Here is a 14,822-nt window from a genome sequence, read left to right on the forward strand (position 1 = left end):
TTATTTCTCATGGGGAACAAAAAAGCCTCTGGGACCCATATTGTCAGACTTATGAATTTTCTTGTACTGTCCAAATTTGGTACAACCTTCAAAACCCTTCTCATGAACCATACTTCCAATCGACTTGAAATGTGTTACAGATGTGTAGAATACATTCTTTTATAAAGGGTCAAATTGAATAAGAAATGCAATACAAAATGGCTGAAAAGGGTGTACCTATGTAAATTTCCACATTGCCTCAATATCTTTGTGTCAATAAATCAAATATAATTTTGACTATGGTTTTTCCAACCTAATAGGGTTCAAGACATCACTCTGAAGTACCATAAACAATTTCACCTTGGTATGTCAATATATGATTGAATTCAATTGAATTGCTCCACGGCGCGCTCCAAATTTTCATCCTGCCCCTTGACACTAGGGTCTCAGGGGACCTGTCGCACTTTGCGTTGTGTCGCACAGCATTATCACCCCTTTTCCCGCACGTCGCATATTGGAAATGCTTTGTGATACAGCGCAAAGCGGGACAGGTGGTCACCCTACTTGACAGCCCCCACCCTCGGTTTTTAGGTCCTGTTTCATTTCGCCTCCAATCGCAGCTCGCTGTTACGAATATAAATTATTTTTCGGTGGCCATTGTTGTTTTCAACGGGAATCGCCTGATAGCCGTGTTGGAGGCAGCCACGTTTGGTAAGTCCTATTTTTACTGGTGATGGGGAATTCGAGGCTTTTCAAAACACCGAGACAATTGACCGTTCCCGAAACTCCTCCCTAGAACGGCCCTCGTCCAATCGTACCTTAGCAACCGCTACTAAGAGAAGAAGGTCCGTCAAGCTTTGACTCAGAAGCAACATGGTTAAACGGTGTGGCTATGGGACGTGTCGATCTGACACTAGATATCCCAAAAGTTTAGAGGAAGGTGTGGTATTTTTTCCATTTGAAAAGCCGAAGACTCAAGAGGGAAGGTGCCGGCGGTGGATAAAACAGTGTGGGAAACCCCACTCCCAACTTAATTTTAGAGAACATCACCAAACACATAGCATATGTCTGCTCCAAGGTAGCTAGTGTTAAGCTGCTAGCGAACGATATCTAAGATGTTAGTTGAGAGAACATCCCCAAACAGTTATGGTTCATGTAAACTAGTATTATTACCACTACTAGTGCATAACTAGTCACTCCCACAAATTTGTTAATGTTTAAATCAAAATGTTAATGTTAACGTCTGTAAAATTACAAGCTGAGCTAGCCAATGAACGCCAGCAAGTTGCCAGGAGCTTAAAATACTGTATCAATGTTGAACAAAACGTCCCAACAAGCCATTATAAACGTATTCTATTTTTATCTTCATAGAATTTTGTGAGTGGGCGACCTATTCCTGAGTATCCCAACCCTGTGTTTGCTGTTTAAGTGCCTGGCCAGACAAGGCTTCTTGAGAACTGTATGATTTGGCTTAGATTTTGGTTGTTTCCCCTTCGTTGCTAATTTTAAGATTTTGAATATATCCTTCCACTGCATATTGCAGTCCCTTCTGCCTGGATCTGGAAGATATCACAGAGGTATTACTCCAGAAAACCTCACTCACACTCAACTTCAACTTTCAACTTTATTTATCCTTCAAAAGGAAATTGGTGTGCAGCAGGGGTCAGAAACACATACACAAACACAGAACAGCGCCAAATGCCAACAACATTACACCACACAGAACACACAATACAGACACACCTTCCCCCAAACCCCATGACAGGGTCCAATTGGGACAGTAATGGCCATTGGCAGGAAATAAATAATGAATTAAATTTTTAAATCATCATGATGTAGGCCAAGTGAATTTAGGTTCCTAATAGCCACAGGAATGAAAGAATCTCTGGCACGACCAGTTCTTAACCTAGGTAGCCTAAAACGACAACCAGAAGGGAGCAAATCAAACTCTCAGAAAAGTGGGTGGTCAGGGCAGTTTAAAATGTGTTTAGCCTTACCCATAACTCGTTGATCGTATATAACTTGCAACTGGGCTAACTGTACCCCAACCACCTTAGATGCAACATTAACCAGCTTTGTAAGCTTACGCTTGCTGATCATTGGAAGACCACTGTACACTGACAGCTATAGCGCTTATCCCCGTACTCGCCATGGCTTTTGGGTTGACAGTTCCGGGAATTGTGTTGGACGTAGCAACAGTAACTAAGGGGGCTGCGCCTTGGGGAACGGTCAATTGAAACATCTTAGTGAGTTTTGCAACAGTATCAAATAGGAACTTAGTGTTGTGTTTGTTCTTACTAATCAACTTAGAGAAATATTCTGATCTGGACCTGATGAGGAGCTAATTCCACATCGTGATTTTAAACATCCTTGTGGTTGAACGAAATTATTGCCGTCCTGCAATGCAGATAGCGTGGTATCGAATACGGCAGCGATGGCTTTCATATAACAATACAATTAAGCCCAAATATGAATTTCGAACTGTTTGAGACGATAAACTCAGTGTACAGTTGTTACATATTCATATATATATTAACGTATATATATATGAACGTATATACGTTCATATATACATACGTTCACATATATATGCTATAACATCCTCTAACTGTCTCTAATTGTCTCAAACTGTCTCAAACTCACAAATCTCACTTGTCTATATTTAGAGATGGTTTTGGGAGCGGTGATCCCGCCTCCTTCAACAGAGACACAAAACTTTTTTTGCAAGTTACAAATCTTTTCTACAAGTACACAAATCTTTACTTCTTTACAGAGCTCCATCTCCTGGCACTAATTTCACGCCATAGTCTCACGCATTCAAAACCTTTGTGGCTTTGCCGCCTCATTTTATACCCCAACACGTCAGAGTCTTTTGGCAAGTATGTGACCTGAAGTGTTTTTAAAACCCGTCTCAAAACATTGCTCCGATGCAGTGAGTGTTGAATGTGTCGAGACAGTATCGACACCGTAGTACCGAGCGGTCCATCACTAGTACTAAGTATAGGCCTACTTGAAGTTGTTCCACTTTAGCACATAAAAGTACACTTAATACACTTTAAATTACTTTAGTACAATTTATTTACAACTAAAATATACTTTGTACAAAATTAGTTGTTCCAAAATAGCACACTTCAAATTAACTACTCATTCAATAACTTGAAGTAGACTGATGATTAATGAGTCTTCAAGTATGCTAAGAAGCCTACTTGAAGTATGTTACTTGCATGTGAACCAATATTTGTACCAAACCTTTTTTCAGCATCAACAAAATATATTTGAGCAGATACGTATGTTCCATTGGACTCAACGCCCCTCGCCCAGCCAGGGTGGTAGTATGCAGTGTACCACTCATTTCACCCGAGCAAAAGCATGGTGGGGGAGACGGAAGGCGAGGATTTATGACACAAAAGTGGTAAATAGTTGGCGAATTAGTAGAAAAGGTAATCAAGATGAAAAGCAACAAAGACCTCATCCCCTTTACTGTAAAATACTAAATGCTTGTAACAAGCTTAAGGTAATGAACAAGCTTAGGGGGTGATGTAGTGTTTCAACAGTTGATGTTAGCCTCAGTATGGGACAGTATGTTCTGTTCTTCTTTAAATTGTTACTAACTGTACAATAAAGAAACATTGCCAGTGTGATGATTGTATTTATGTTGAATTTTTTGTCAGGTATTGACCACCTGACCAAAAGTTGTAAAAAATAAATAGCTTTTTTTCTTGGTATTGACTTTAGTTAACCAGTGTTAGTGATCAGTTTTGCAAAAGTTTCCTCTTTATGTAAAAATTGTTAATAAGTGTTCTGTTGATAGTTCATAGGCATTCTACTACACCCAACGGTTATTCACTTTAATTGGATGGTCTTAAAACACGTCTACAAACATTTAGTGGAGAATGCCTACTAATAATATGTAAATAATCAAGAAGAAAAGCACATTAGTTTGCTGACGACACAACCATCGTGGGCCTCATCTCTGACAGTGACGAGTCAGCCTACAGAGAGGAGGTTGACACCCTGACATCATGGTGTCAGGACAACAACCTCTCTCTTAACATCAGCAAGACCAAGGAGATGATTGTGGACTATAGGAGGCGGCAGGAGGAGGAGCATGCACCCCTATTCATCAATGGATCGGAAGTGGAGAAGGTCAGCTGCTTCAAGTTCCTCGGGGTGAACATCAGCAATGACCTCACCTGGTCTGTTCACACGGACAAGGTGGTCAAAGCGGCCCGTAAGCGCCTCTTCTTCCTGAGGAGACTGAAGAAGTTTGGTATGGACTCAGTCATCCTTACTAACTTTTACAGATGCACTATAGAGAGCATTCTGACTGGTTGTATCACAGTGTGGTATGGGAGCTGCACAGACCGGGACCGCAAGGCCCTACGAAGTGTGGTCCGTTCTGCTGAGTTCATCATCGGCAGGAAGCTCCCAGCCTTACAGGACACCTACCACACACGTTGCCTAAGGAAAGCCAGCAGGATTCTAAGAGACTGTTCCCACCCATCCTTCAGTCTCTTTACCCCGTTGCCTTCTGGCAGGCGTTACCGCAGCATCCGGTCGCGCACACGCAGACTGGACAACAGTTTCAACAGTTACCCAAGGGTCATCAGGCTTCTCAATGGACACTGATGTGGACATTTTTACTGCACACTAGTCACTTATACACTGTCACTTCAGCTACTGGTTGCTCTTTCAGTAACATTGCACTACTGTACCTCGCCACCAGGCTCCTGTTTGGTCATTGACATAGTCACTGATCTGCAAATTTGCACTACTGCACTGTACTCCACTTAGGTTAGATTAGGTTATAGGGTTGTAACAGGTTTTTTTTTTTTTTTTTGTGTATTAGGGTTAGTAAAGCGTACTATTTATTTTATCTGCAATTTAGGAAGTTTTAGTGTTAGGGTTAGTATAGTCGTTTTATTTATTGCTATCTGTATATTTAGGAAGTTCACTTATCTAAGCTCAGCATAGATGTAAATTTGTTCTGTGTACTTATATGTTATGTTATGCCAGGTGCTTGCGTTGTCTTGTCTTAAGAATTTCAGTGCCCAGTCTAACCTTGTGTTGCTCTGTGCACCTGACAAATAAAAGACTTGAACTTGAACTTGAACATTATCTTTAGTTGAGAATCAATACATTATCAAAAAATAGTAAACGTATCGGTTAACTGACAATTAGTTGAATGTTGGTTAAAAAACCTTGAAAGTCAGCAGACATTTTGTAAAATCTGTAGATCAACCCTTGAAATGCATCTGATAGTCTACAGACAGTTAGTTGAATGCACAACTACTATCTGTTGAAACTTAAAAAAAAAAAGGTAAACAGAAACATTGTTGACATTCCCCTGAGTAGTTACTGATAACCTGTAGTATGTCAACAGACGGACCATCAAAATTAAGTGTCACCGCAGATTATACTGGGGCCTCAATGAAAGAAATCAAACACAGTTAAGTGACAGTAGCAGAGTCCCCTTTATCGGGACACAAATTGGCGCAAATTTAACCATTACATTTACATTTAGTCATTTAGCAGACTCTCTTATCTAGAGCGACTTAGAGTAAGTACAGGGACATTCCCCCGAGGCAAGTAGGGTGAATGGCCTTGCCCACGGACACAACGTCATTTTTGGCATTGCAAAGAATCGAACCAGCAACCTTCTGATTAATAGTCCGATTCCTTAACCGCTCAGCCATCTGACTCCCCTCCGTTACATTTTGTTTATGAATGGTATAAAAGATGCTTGCACCATCAAAACTAAAACTTCTTTCCAATCAACATACAACATCCTCCACCCTCTACCTCCATCCCTTCAATGTTAAACACTTACTTGATGACTTTGTTTTCCCCTCGACCGCGCACCGAGTCTGGAGGGCTAGCTGCCTCAACTCCAGGCTTGTTCCTCTTCCCCTAGAGGGATCGAAAGAGAGAGCGAGTGGGAAGTAAAGGTGTAGGGATAGAGGAGTAAAGCAAGAGGGGGTAAGGGTGGAGAGAGAGGAAATGAGGGGAGTGAGAAGTAGCATGAGTGAAATATTTCCTCTCTCATCCATTGCAGACAGGATGTATCAGTTATGCATGGTGTCTTTATTGCAGTTTACATCCAAAAACACTTAACCAGCAGAGGATCCATTACACAGCCTTTAAGAAGGCCATCAAGTGCCAAACAGGTTGTGAAATTATTGTGAAAAGACACAAAAGAGCAAAAGTTTGGATGGGAGCCAGATAGCTGAGCTTGGATGGAAATAAAGGATCAATCCATTGCTTTGACACAGGCCCTACACCTGATTACCATACAGAGTGAATGATGTGTGTACAGTAAAGATAAATAAATGCTGTTTGAATGTGCATCAATGCTGTTTGCATGTGCTTGCAACCCGACACATTAATATTTATTCATGGTACACATATATTCACAAACACACAAGATACAGTACCGAGTGACTTTACTGCACTGGATTATCCAACACGTACAGAGAATAAATCACTTTGATAGACAAAAACTGTGTAAACAATATAGCTGAAAGCAGCAATGGGGTGGCCAAGCAGGTCAGATGACCCAGAAGAAACTTTAGACATACTCAGAAGAGGGTTTCGAGTACACGCAGTAAGTTTGGCGTGAATCCATCAAAGATTTGCTGAGATACAAGACAACTTTCTGTTTGGCCGCTCTGCTACCGATTTTGTCGGACAAACGGTTTTAAAAGAAAAAATAATTTTGACTGTTTGTGTAAGGATTGCATTGACTGTATACAGCTTGACTACAGGTAGCAAGCGACTGCAGTGTACCTGGCTTCCTTTGCAGTGGCTTACAGTCTCGCTAAACAGAGAATCAGAGGCATGACAAGCTTGTTTGCTTTGGCTGGATTTGAACCTCTGACGTTGCCATTGCCAGGATACCAACTTAACATGGTGAGCTATTCTCGGTGCTGGAAATCACTGGATGGAGTTCAGTTACTGCGTAAAAATATTTTTCAGAGTTGGGATCGCCCCCCTAGAGGTTAGAGGACACATATCTACAAAACACAATACATCTGACTCTTCTTGAGTATAGATCCCCTGATAATGAAACATTATCATTACCATTATACTGTTAGACAGCTACTGTGGCATACCTGGCTTCACTAAACAGATTAACCAGTATCATGACATGCTTGATGACTGTGGCTGGATTCAAACCTATGACCTGGCACTTCAGAGGAACCCGTGTTATACCAGTGAGCTATTCTTAGTGCTGGGAGCACCCGCCACCAGCCAAATGCGGGTGATTTATGTTCTGGCGGGTAAACTTGCTTCACCTACCGGCCACCGGGGTGGGTAAATAAAATTATTACACGGCTGTTCTTAATGCTGTAGAATGCCCCATTCACTTGAATGGGGCTTCCCTACGTTCCGCGGTCAATTATTTTTTGATAACAGACCGTTGCTATGTATAACTGACCGCTGTCAAGATAAGTGGCCTTTTGCCTCGGATTCACGTCTTTCATAACACTCCGCAAGGTAACTTTTCAACCCCAGCGTACTCCATTGCTTAGCAACGTCAGCTGATTTGAAGCCTAAAGAATGTTCAATGTCTATGAAGTTCAACGTCTTTGGTGAACTATTTCTCTGCTGATCAACACTACAAATGGTAACATATAAATTGTAAAGACACACTGTGTTCAGAATTTTTTTGGGCAAGTAGCCGTGTAATAAGCGGGATAATGTATGAAACGCTGTTGTCATTATAGGGAAAATAAGCCCCTTCAGTGCGAAGCTACACCCCTCTGCTTCACATCGGGTGCTGTTCTCCCTGTCGTGGAAGAAGAACGCTCAGGAAAGCACCTCTGAAACTTCAGACTCTGATTCTGATGAGCAGGAGTAAATTGTACTGGGAGTGTGGAGGATGGCTGGAGGAATGTTAGTTTGTTGTTTAATCTTTCCTACTCATTTAATAAAATGTATATCAGTTCGTGGTTTGTGTAAGAGAGAAAGAGAAAGTGACTCACGTCCGCTTTGGCATGCTCTTTGTCAAATATTGTTTGAGCGTTATTCGTGAACGGTTTGACTTATCAATAAAATTCTAAAGAATTTTCGTCTGCATGGTCTGAAGATGATCCGTTACGATTTTCATGAAAATCGGAGCAACCGACAAGGAGGAGTTCGAAAAAGTTGGCTATTCATAAAATACAAATGACGGAAAAACTATCATGACAACAATGACGTCACAGGGTTCAGTCGAATTGTCTGCATCTAAGGAATCCAATGATACCTCAATTAAGAAAAACAGTTTTACGGTTCAAACGTTATGGGCGTAAACACACTTCAAACTTTTACCCCTTGGTGGCGCTATAGTGCTTCAGTGATCTATATGAAACTTGGTGACAATAATCAGGACGTTCTCAATCAGCGTGCCAAAATTCAAAACTTTTCACCTATCGGTTCTATGGGCTGCCATAGACTCCTAGTCCTAAGTATAAATAAAAATCCCTTGAGAATGAAACGTTATCGTTACCATTATGATTATACTGCTAGACAGCTACTGGGGTGTACCTGGCACTCCGGTATCTAGATTTGCGTGGTGATTGTGGCTGCATTCTATCCTACAACCTTACGTTTCATAGGAGCCCGTCTTATCCCATTGAGCTATTCTCGCACCTGGGAAATGCTGTGTTCGGTTACTTTATTAAAAAAAGGAAGCCGTTTCTCCCGTGGCGAGCTTTGTCAGATTTGCCCAAATATAAACAGCTGTAATTCAGTCATATTTTGACATCAGCGTGATTGTGGTAGGAAGATGATTAGATGATATGCTTGTAATGACATTTCCAAAGTTTCATCTCCATACAGTAAACCGTTTTAGAGACAAGGCCTCACGTCCGCTTTAGCGCGCTCTTTGTCAAAATCGTTTGCGTGTTACTTGTGAACGGTTTGACTTATCAATAACATTCTAATAACTTTTTGGTCTGAAGATGATCTGTTACCATTTTCATGAAAATCGGAGCAACGGCCTAGGAGGAGTTCGAAAAAGTTGGCATTTCTTAAAATACAAATGACGGAAAAACCTTCGGAACGACAATGACGCCGTAGGTTTCAGTCGAATCGTCTGCATCTAAGGAATCCAATGATGCCTCACTTAAGAAAAACGGTCTTATGGTTCAAAAGTTATGGGCGTAAACACACCTCCAACTTTGACACCTTGGTGGCGCTATAGTGCTTCAGGGATCGACATTAAACTTGGTGACAATAATCAGGAGACCAAATTGGAGTTCCAAATCAGTGTGCCAAATTTCAAAACTTTGCACCAATCGGTTCTATGGGCTGCCATAGACTCCTAGTCCTAACTATAATAATAAAAAAACTTACAATTCCAATAGGTGCCATAGCAGCTTCACTGCTGCTTGGCCCCTAATAATAATGATAATAAAAAACTAACAAAAACAATAGGTGCCGCTGCTGCTTGGCCCCTAATAATAATAATAAAAATATAGCTGCAGGCAGCAATGGCGGGTTCCTCCTTAACATTGCAAACCATTACCAAATTGACATGACACAGACATGTATTTCACACATGTACACAACATTTCAAGACAATTGGATCAATGGCTGATTTTAAGTAATTTTCTTAAATTCTTCACAAATTGTCACTGTAGAGAAATATCCATGCTGCCGACATTATGGGTTCTTCCCACTCTTTTGTTCCCCATGAGCTATATAAGGCATGCGTACCAACTTTTAGAAATTTTTGACAAACGGGGTTAAAATGCCGTCGTCGTCATCTACCGCTTGTCCGGGGGTCGGGTCGCGAGGGCAGCAACCTAAGCAAGGAGGCCCAGACTTCCCTCTCCCCAGCCACTTCCACCAGCTCTTCCTGGGGGCGTTCCCAGGCCAGCCGAGAGACATAGTCCCTCCAGCGTGTCCTGGGTCTTCCTCGGGGCCTCTTCCCAGTGGGACGTGCCCAAAACACCTCACCAGGCAGGCGTCCAGGAGAAATCCTGATCAGATGCCCGAGCCACCTCAGCTGGCTCCTCTCGACGCAGAGGAGCAGCGGTTCTACTCTGAGCCCCTCCCGGAGGACCAGGCTTCTCACCCTATCTCTAAGGGAGAGCCCGGACACCCTGCGGAGAAAGCTAATTTTGGCCACTTGTATTCGCGATCTCGTTCTTTCGGTCACCACCCATAGTTCCTAACCATAAGTGAGGGTAGGAACGTAGATCGACTGGTAAATACAGAGCTTCTTCTTTCGACTCAGCTCCTTCTTCACCACGACGGACCGATGCAGAGCCCGCATCGCTGCGGACGCCGCACCAATCTGCCTGTCGATCTCGCACTCCATTCTTCCCTCACTCGTGAACCCCGAGATACTTGAACTCCTCCGCTTGGGTCAAGATCTCCTTCCCGACCCTGAGATGGCACTCCACCCTTTTCCGGTCGATAACCGTGGCCTCAGATTTGGGGGCGCTGATTCGCATCCCAGCCGCTTCACATTTGGTTGCGAACCGCTCCAGTGAGAGCTGAAGGTCGCGGCCCGATGAAGCCAACAGGACCACATCATCTGCAAAAAGCAGCGACCCAATCCTGAGGCCACCAAACCGGACCCCTCAACGCCCTGGCTGCGCCTAGAAATTCTGTCCATATAAGTAATGAACAGAATCTGTGACAAAGGGCAGCCCTGGCAGAGTCCAACCCTCATCGGAAACAAGTTTGACTTACTACCGGCAATGCGGACCAAACTCTGGCACCGGTCGTACAGGGACCGGACATCCCCGATCAGGGAATCCGGTACCCCGTACTCTCAGAGCACCCCCAACATGAGCCCCCGAGAGACACGGTCGAAAGCCTTTTCCAAATCCACAAAACATGTGTAGACTTGTTGGGCGAACTCCCATGTACCCTCCAGGGTTAAAATGCCACCCTTTTGAAAGTGACAATTTTGAAGCATGTTCTGTCAGGCCACCTGTGCTCTGGGCAGGCCCATCATGCACAGATCCATTCTTTAAAAGCTTTGATTACAACAATAACTTTGTGAATGGGAAGATACACTTTAGTAGGCAAACTGTCAGGCCCTCGCCAGCTCTCCACTGGTGTCCCACAGGGCTCCGTCCTTGTTCCCCTCCTCTTCTCTCTGTACACCACCTCACTTGGACCAATCATCACCTCCCATGGCTTTTCCTACCACTGCTACGCTGACGACACGCAGCTGTACCTGTCATTCCCCCCGACTGATCCGGGGATCTCAGCTAGGATTGAGGCCTGCCTCACAGACAGCTCCGCCTGGATGACCGAGCACCACCTCCAGCTGAACCTCGCCAAAACAGAACTTCTCATCATCCCGGCTAAACCCTCCATCTCCCATGATCTGTCAATCACTCTGGGATCTGCGACAGTGCCCCCTTCATTCTCTGCCAGGAACCTTGGGGTTACCATGGATGACGAGCTCTCCCCCACAGCCCACATTGCCGCAGTCCCCCTGTCTTGTAGATTCACCCTCTACAACATCCGGAAGATCAGGAGATACCTGTCTGAGCACTCCACCCAGCTGCTAGTCCAAGCAATGGTCCTCTCCAAGTTGGACTACTGCAACTCGCTGCTCGCTAGTCTCCCAGCATGTGCAACCCGCCCTCTTCAGAGGATTCAGAACGCAGCGGCCCGCCTGGTCTACAATCTACCCAGACGCTCCCATGTTACCCCACTCCTCATCTCTCTCCATTGGCTACCCATCAACGGCCGTATCAGATTCAAGACCCTGGTACTGACCTTCCGAGCAGTGAACGGGACAGCACCCGACTACATCAAGTCTCTCCTGCAATCTTACATACCCACCCGTCACCTACGGTCTTCCTCAGACAACCGCCTGGTGGTCCCACCGCTCAAGACTGCCAGGTCCCAACACAAGCTCTTCTCCTGCCTGGCCCCCCAATGGTGGAACCAGCTCCCCACCTCCATCAGGGACACTGACTGTCTCCCCACCTTCAAGAAAAGGCTCAAGACGCACTTGTTCCAGGAGTACAACAGCACTTAGGAATGCTTGGCTGGAGCTGTTGTTAGTTTCCTCCAGGATCACAATAACTCTTATTGAGTTGTTGCTCTTGTAGGTTAGTTATAACGAAGTTAAGTCTTGTACTCGCTGTGGAATATTTTACTATTGCTTGTTCTTCTACGGGTACAGTCCTGCACTTTTTTGTGGTTCATTTTGTTTTAGTTTGTAACTTGTATCACTGCATGCTCTTATGGGTCTTCCCTTTTGGCACTTGTTTAGTTTTTTCACAATGTATGCTTTATGTTTTGGCTGCTCGCAATGTTTGGGACTACCTCGTTGTTATGATCAGTGACCTATGCTCTTTTGTAAAGCTCTCTCTTGGAAGTCGCTTTGGATAAAAGTGTCTGCTAAATGCATAAATGTAAATGTAGTAAAGTACGTGTATGTAATGTAAGGACGACAATTACATTAAGGCCTATATGTATAGTTATATATATATATATATATATTTTATACAATATAGCGAGGTAGCTGACTTCACCACTCCTGAATGTGCCTTTCATCAACCCCAAGTTTGCATGCTACAGGTCTGTTGCTTTCTGATTGAAAGCTAAAGTATAAGAATGTTTTGGCAATGCTACTTCAGATTTCGACACAAAGTAGAGACACGCGCAGCTTCAATTTTACACTCAGCGTTTGTTTGACCTCCTTGTCTAGTTGTTTGTCTGCAGCATTTAATCAAAGGAATATGGTATATGACAGCAATATTTTTTTATGTAACACACCTTTTTAACATCACAATTGGCTGCAGCTTTGGCCCTTATGGTCTAGGACTTCCCCTAGCTGCATTGCAAATCAAGAATAGAGCCTTTACATTTGGCCCAGTGGCAGACTGTCTGAGGTTGTCAAATGTCACCACTCATGGAATGCTTCTTGTCCAATAAAATAGACTTACTTGAATGGAACTAATTGTTGTGCACTTATTTATATTCCAGTTATAAACACACATCAAGACAAATTGTACATGGACAAAGTTGCTTCCTAATTGCATTCACTCTTATTTCATAGCTTTTGTGATGTCAAAGTAGAATAACAACATAGGTGTCTTACATAAACATACATACTGAATTTTAAATCAATTGTAGTCAGTGTAGTTACATGTGGTAATATGTCCATGTCATTGTTGTGTTGGAAATGTATGTGAATGCTGGGTGGTTGACTATTTCTTATTGTATGATCTGTGTGAGATGTAAGCAAGGTTAATATTCTGTGAGGTGTTAAGATAGATAGCAGTTTTAGAATAAACAAATACTTTATTAGCAATGAACAAAATATACAAGTTAAGACAAATGTAAGTGTAAAATGAAGATGAGTAAAATAAGAACGTATATTTAAAAGTAGGTGGTTGTTAACCTTTTTTTATTTTTTTACAATAAGCAAAGAATTTACTAGAAATGAACAAAAATACAAGTTAAAGGCAAATGTATAAGTAAAATTAAGATAAGTAAAAGAACGTATGTTAAGCAAACTCATGCTGTTTGACGTTGTCAAATATCACCAGACATGGACTTCTGCCGAATTTGACATGCACCAACTCAGAGCAATGAGTTTCAACAACCATTAGCACATTTATTCAATTTGTTGACTCTACTCTTAATGCAAGACTACGTTTAAGTTATTGTCTGAAATTCTTTGTCGGTAACTGTTTATGGAGGAACCCTTCCACACCAAATTGCTTTAGTCATGCTTTCTTAAAAGTCTAGTCCTTAGTTTAGATGTGCCAAAGAAGATGATAACATGACCAAGCTGTGTTTGGTTGTTTCAACTATATAGTTCTGAAGAAGAAGACCTTCTGTTTCTTTTAACAGTAGAATTAGCTGTGGACAAACTAGATCAGAGAATGCCCTACTAGTCTAAAATGGCTACTAGACTAAGGAGTGAACAACTTGCTAAATGATTAAATGTCTGTTAAATGTCAAATGCAACTTTAAATGTATAAAAGAGAGAATTAAACCTAGAGGTTTAAAAGGCTACGTTTGTTTAAACAGATTACAGATAGGATTCAGGGAAAAAGCTCCAGAAATTAGCCAAATATACATATTTTAAATATTCACAATTAATCTACTTTTCATCTTACATTGAACTATTTTTCAGATTAGTGGGGGTGCCGTTATAGGTTCTAGAGGCTTTTTTGTTCCTCATGAGAAATAAGGCATATGTAATGGATTTCAGAATTTTGGGAAAAATGGGATGCAAATGGCATCACTTTGAAAATTGACAATTGGTGGGTGGCCATAGCGCCACCTATGGATAATGGTGGGTCATTTGTGGTGTGGTAGTTACTCATGGCCTATACTATCAATGTTTCAGGATTTGGAGAACTTTTTACCATTGCATACAAAATCGGAAATGCAATACCATCAAGATCCACAAGGCCTTTGCTAGAGACTAAGGAATGAGTGGGGGCTTGGTCAGCCCACACTCTCCTGAAATGTTGCGTGTGCGTCTTGCCAAATGTTGCGTGTGTAGGGGAAGGCTGAGTGTGTGAGGATTTGGAGCACGCGCGGGCAGGAGGGGGGGAGAGAGGATTTAGCCAAATGGCTCTGAAATTAGCCAAGCATGCATGTTTCAAATATTCACCAAAAATCTACTTTTCATCTTACAGTCAACTTTTTCTTAGATTTGTGTACTCAACATTCTCAGGTGTCTTCATATGAACTTGTGATAGTATCAGAGTATCCATTTTAGACCGGTGGATGTGTAAAGCATTATTTTAGCGTTAGCGACAAATTGGATTTGCTTTATATCAGTCATTGTTTAAGATATTAAGTCAATTTTTCACATGGGAACATGTTGTAGTGTCTTCCAACGATATACCAAGTTTGGTGTT

The 14,822-nt window shown here is 42.4% G+C and overlaps 1 protein-coding gene across 1 annotated transcript in view; it reads right to left on the reverse strand.

Moving 5' to 3' along the window:
- syt7b (synaptotagmin VIIb) overlaps positions 1-14,822 on the reverse strand; it is a 137,882-nt gene that overhangs the window by 94,078 nt on the left and 28,982 nt on the right. Inside the window, exon 5 of the mRNA XM_047042392.1 lies at positions 5,810-5,889. Coding sequence (XP_046898348.1) covers positions 5,810-5,889 — 80 coding nt within the window. The remainder of the gene's footprint in view (positions 1-5,809; positions 5,890-14,822) is intronic.

The sequence above is a fragment of the Hypomesus transpacificus genome, chromosome 19 (assembly GCF_021917145.1).
Source record: "Hypomesus transpacificus isolate Combined female chromosome 19, fHypTra1, whole genome shotgun sequence".
In the NCBI taxonomy this organism is placed as follows: Eukaryota; Metazoa; Chordata; class Actinopteri; order Osmeriformes; family Osmeridae; genus Hypomesus; species Hypomesus transpacificus.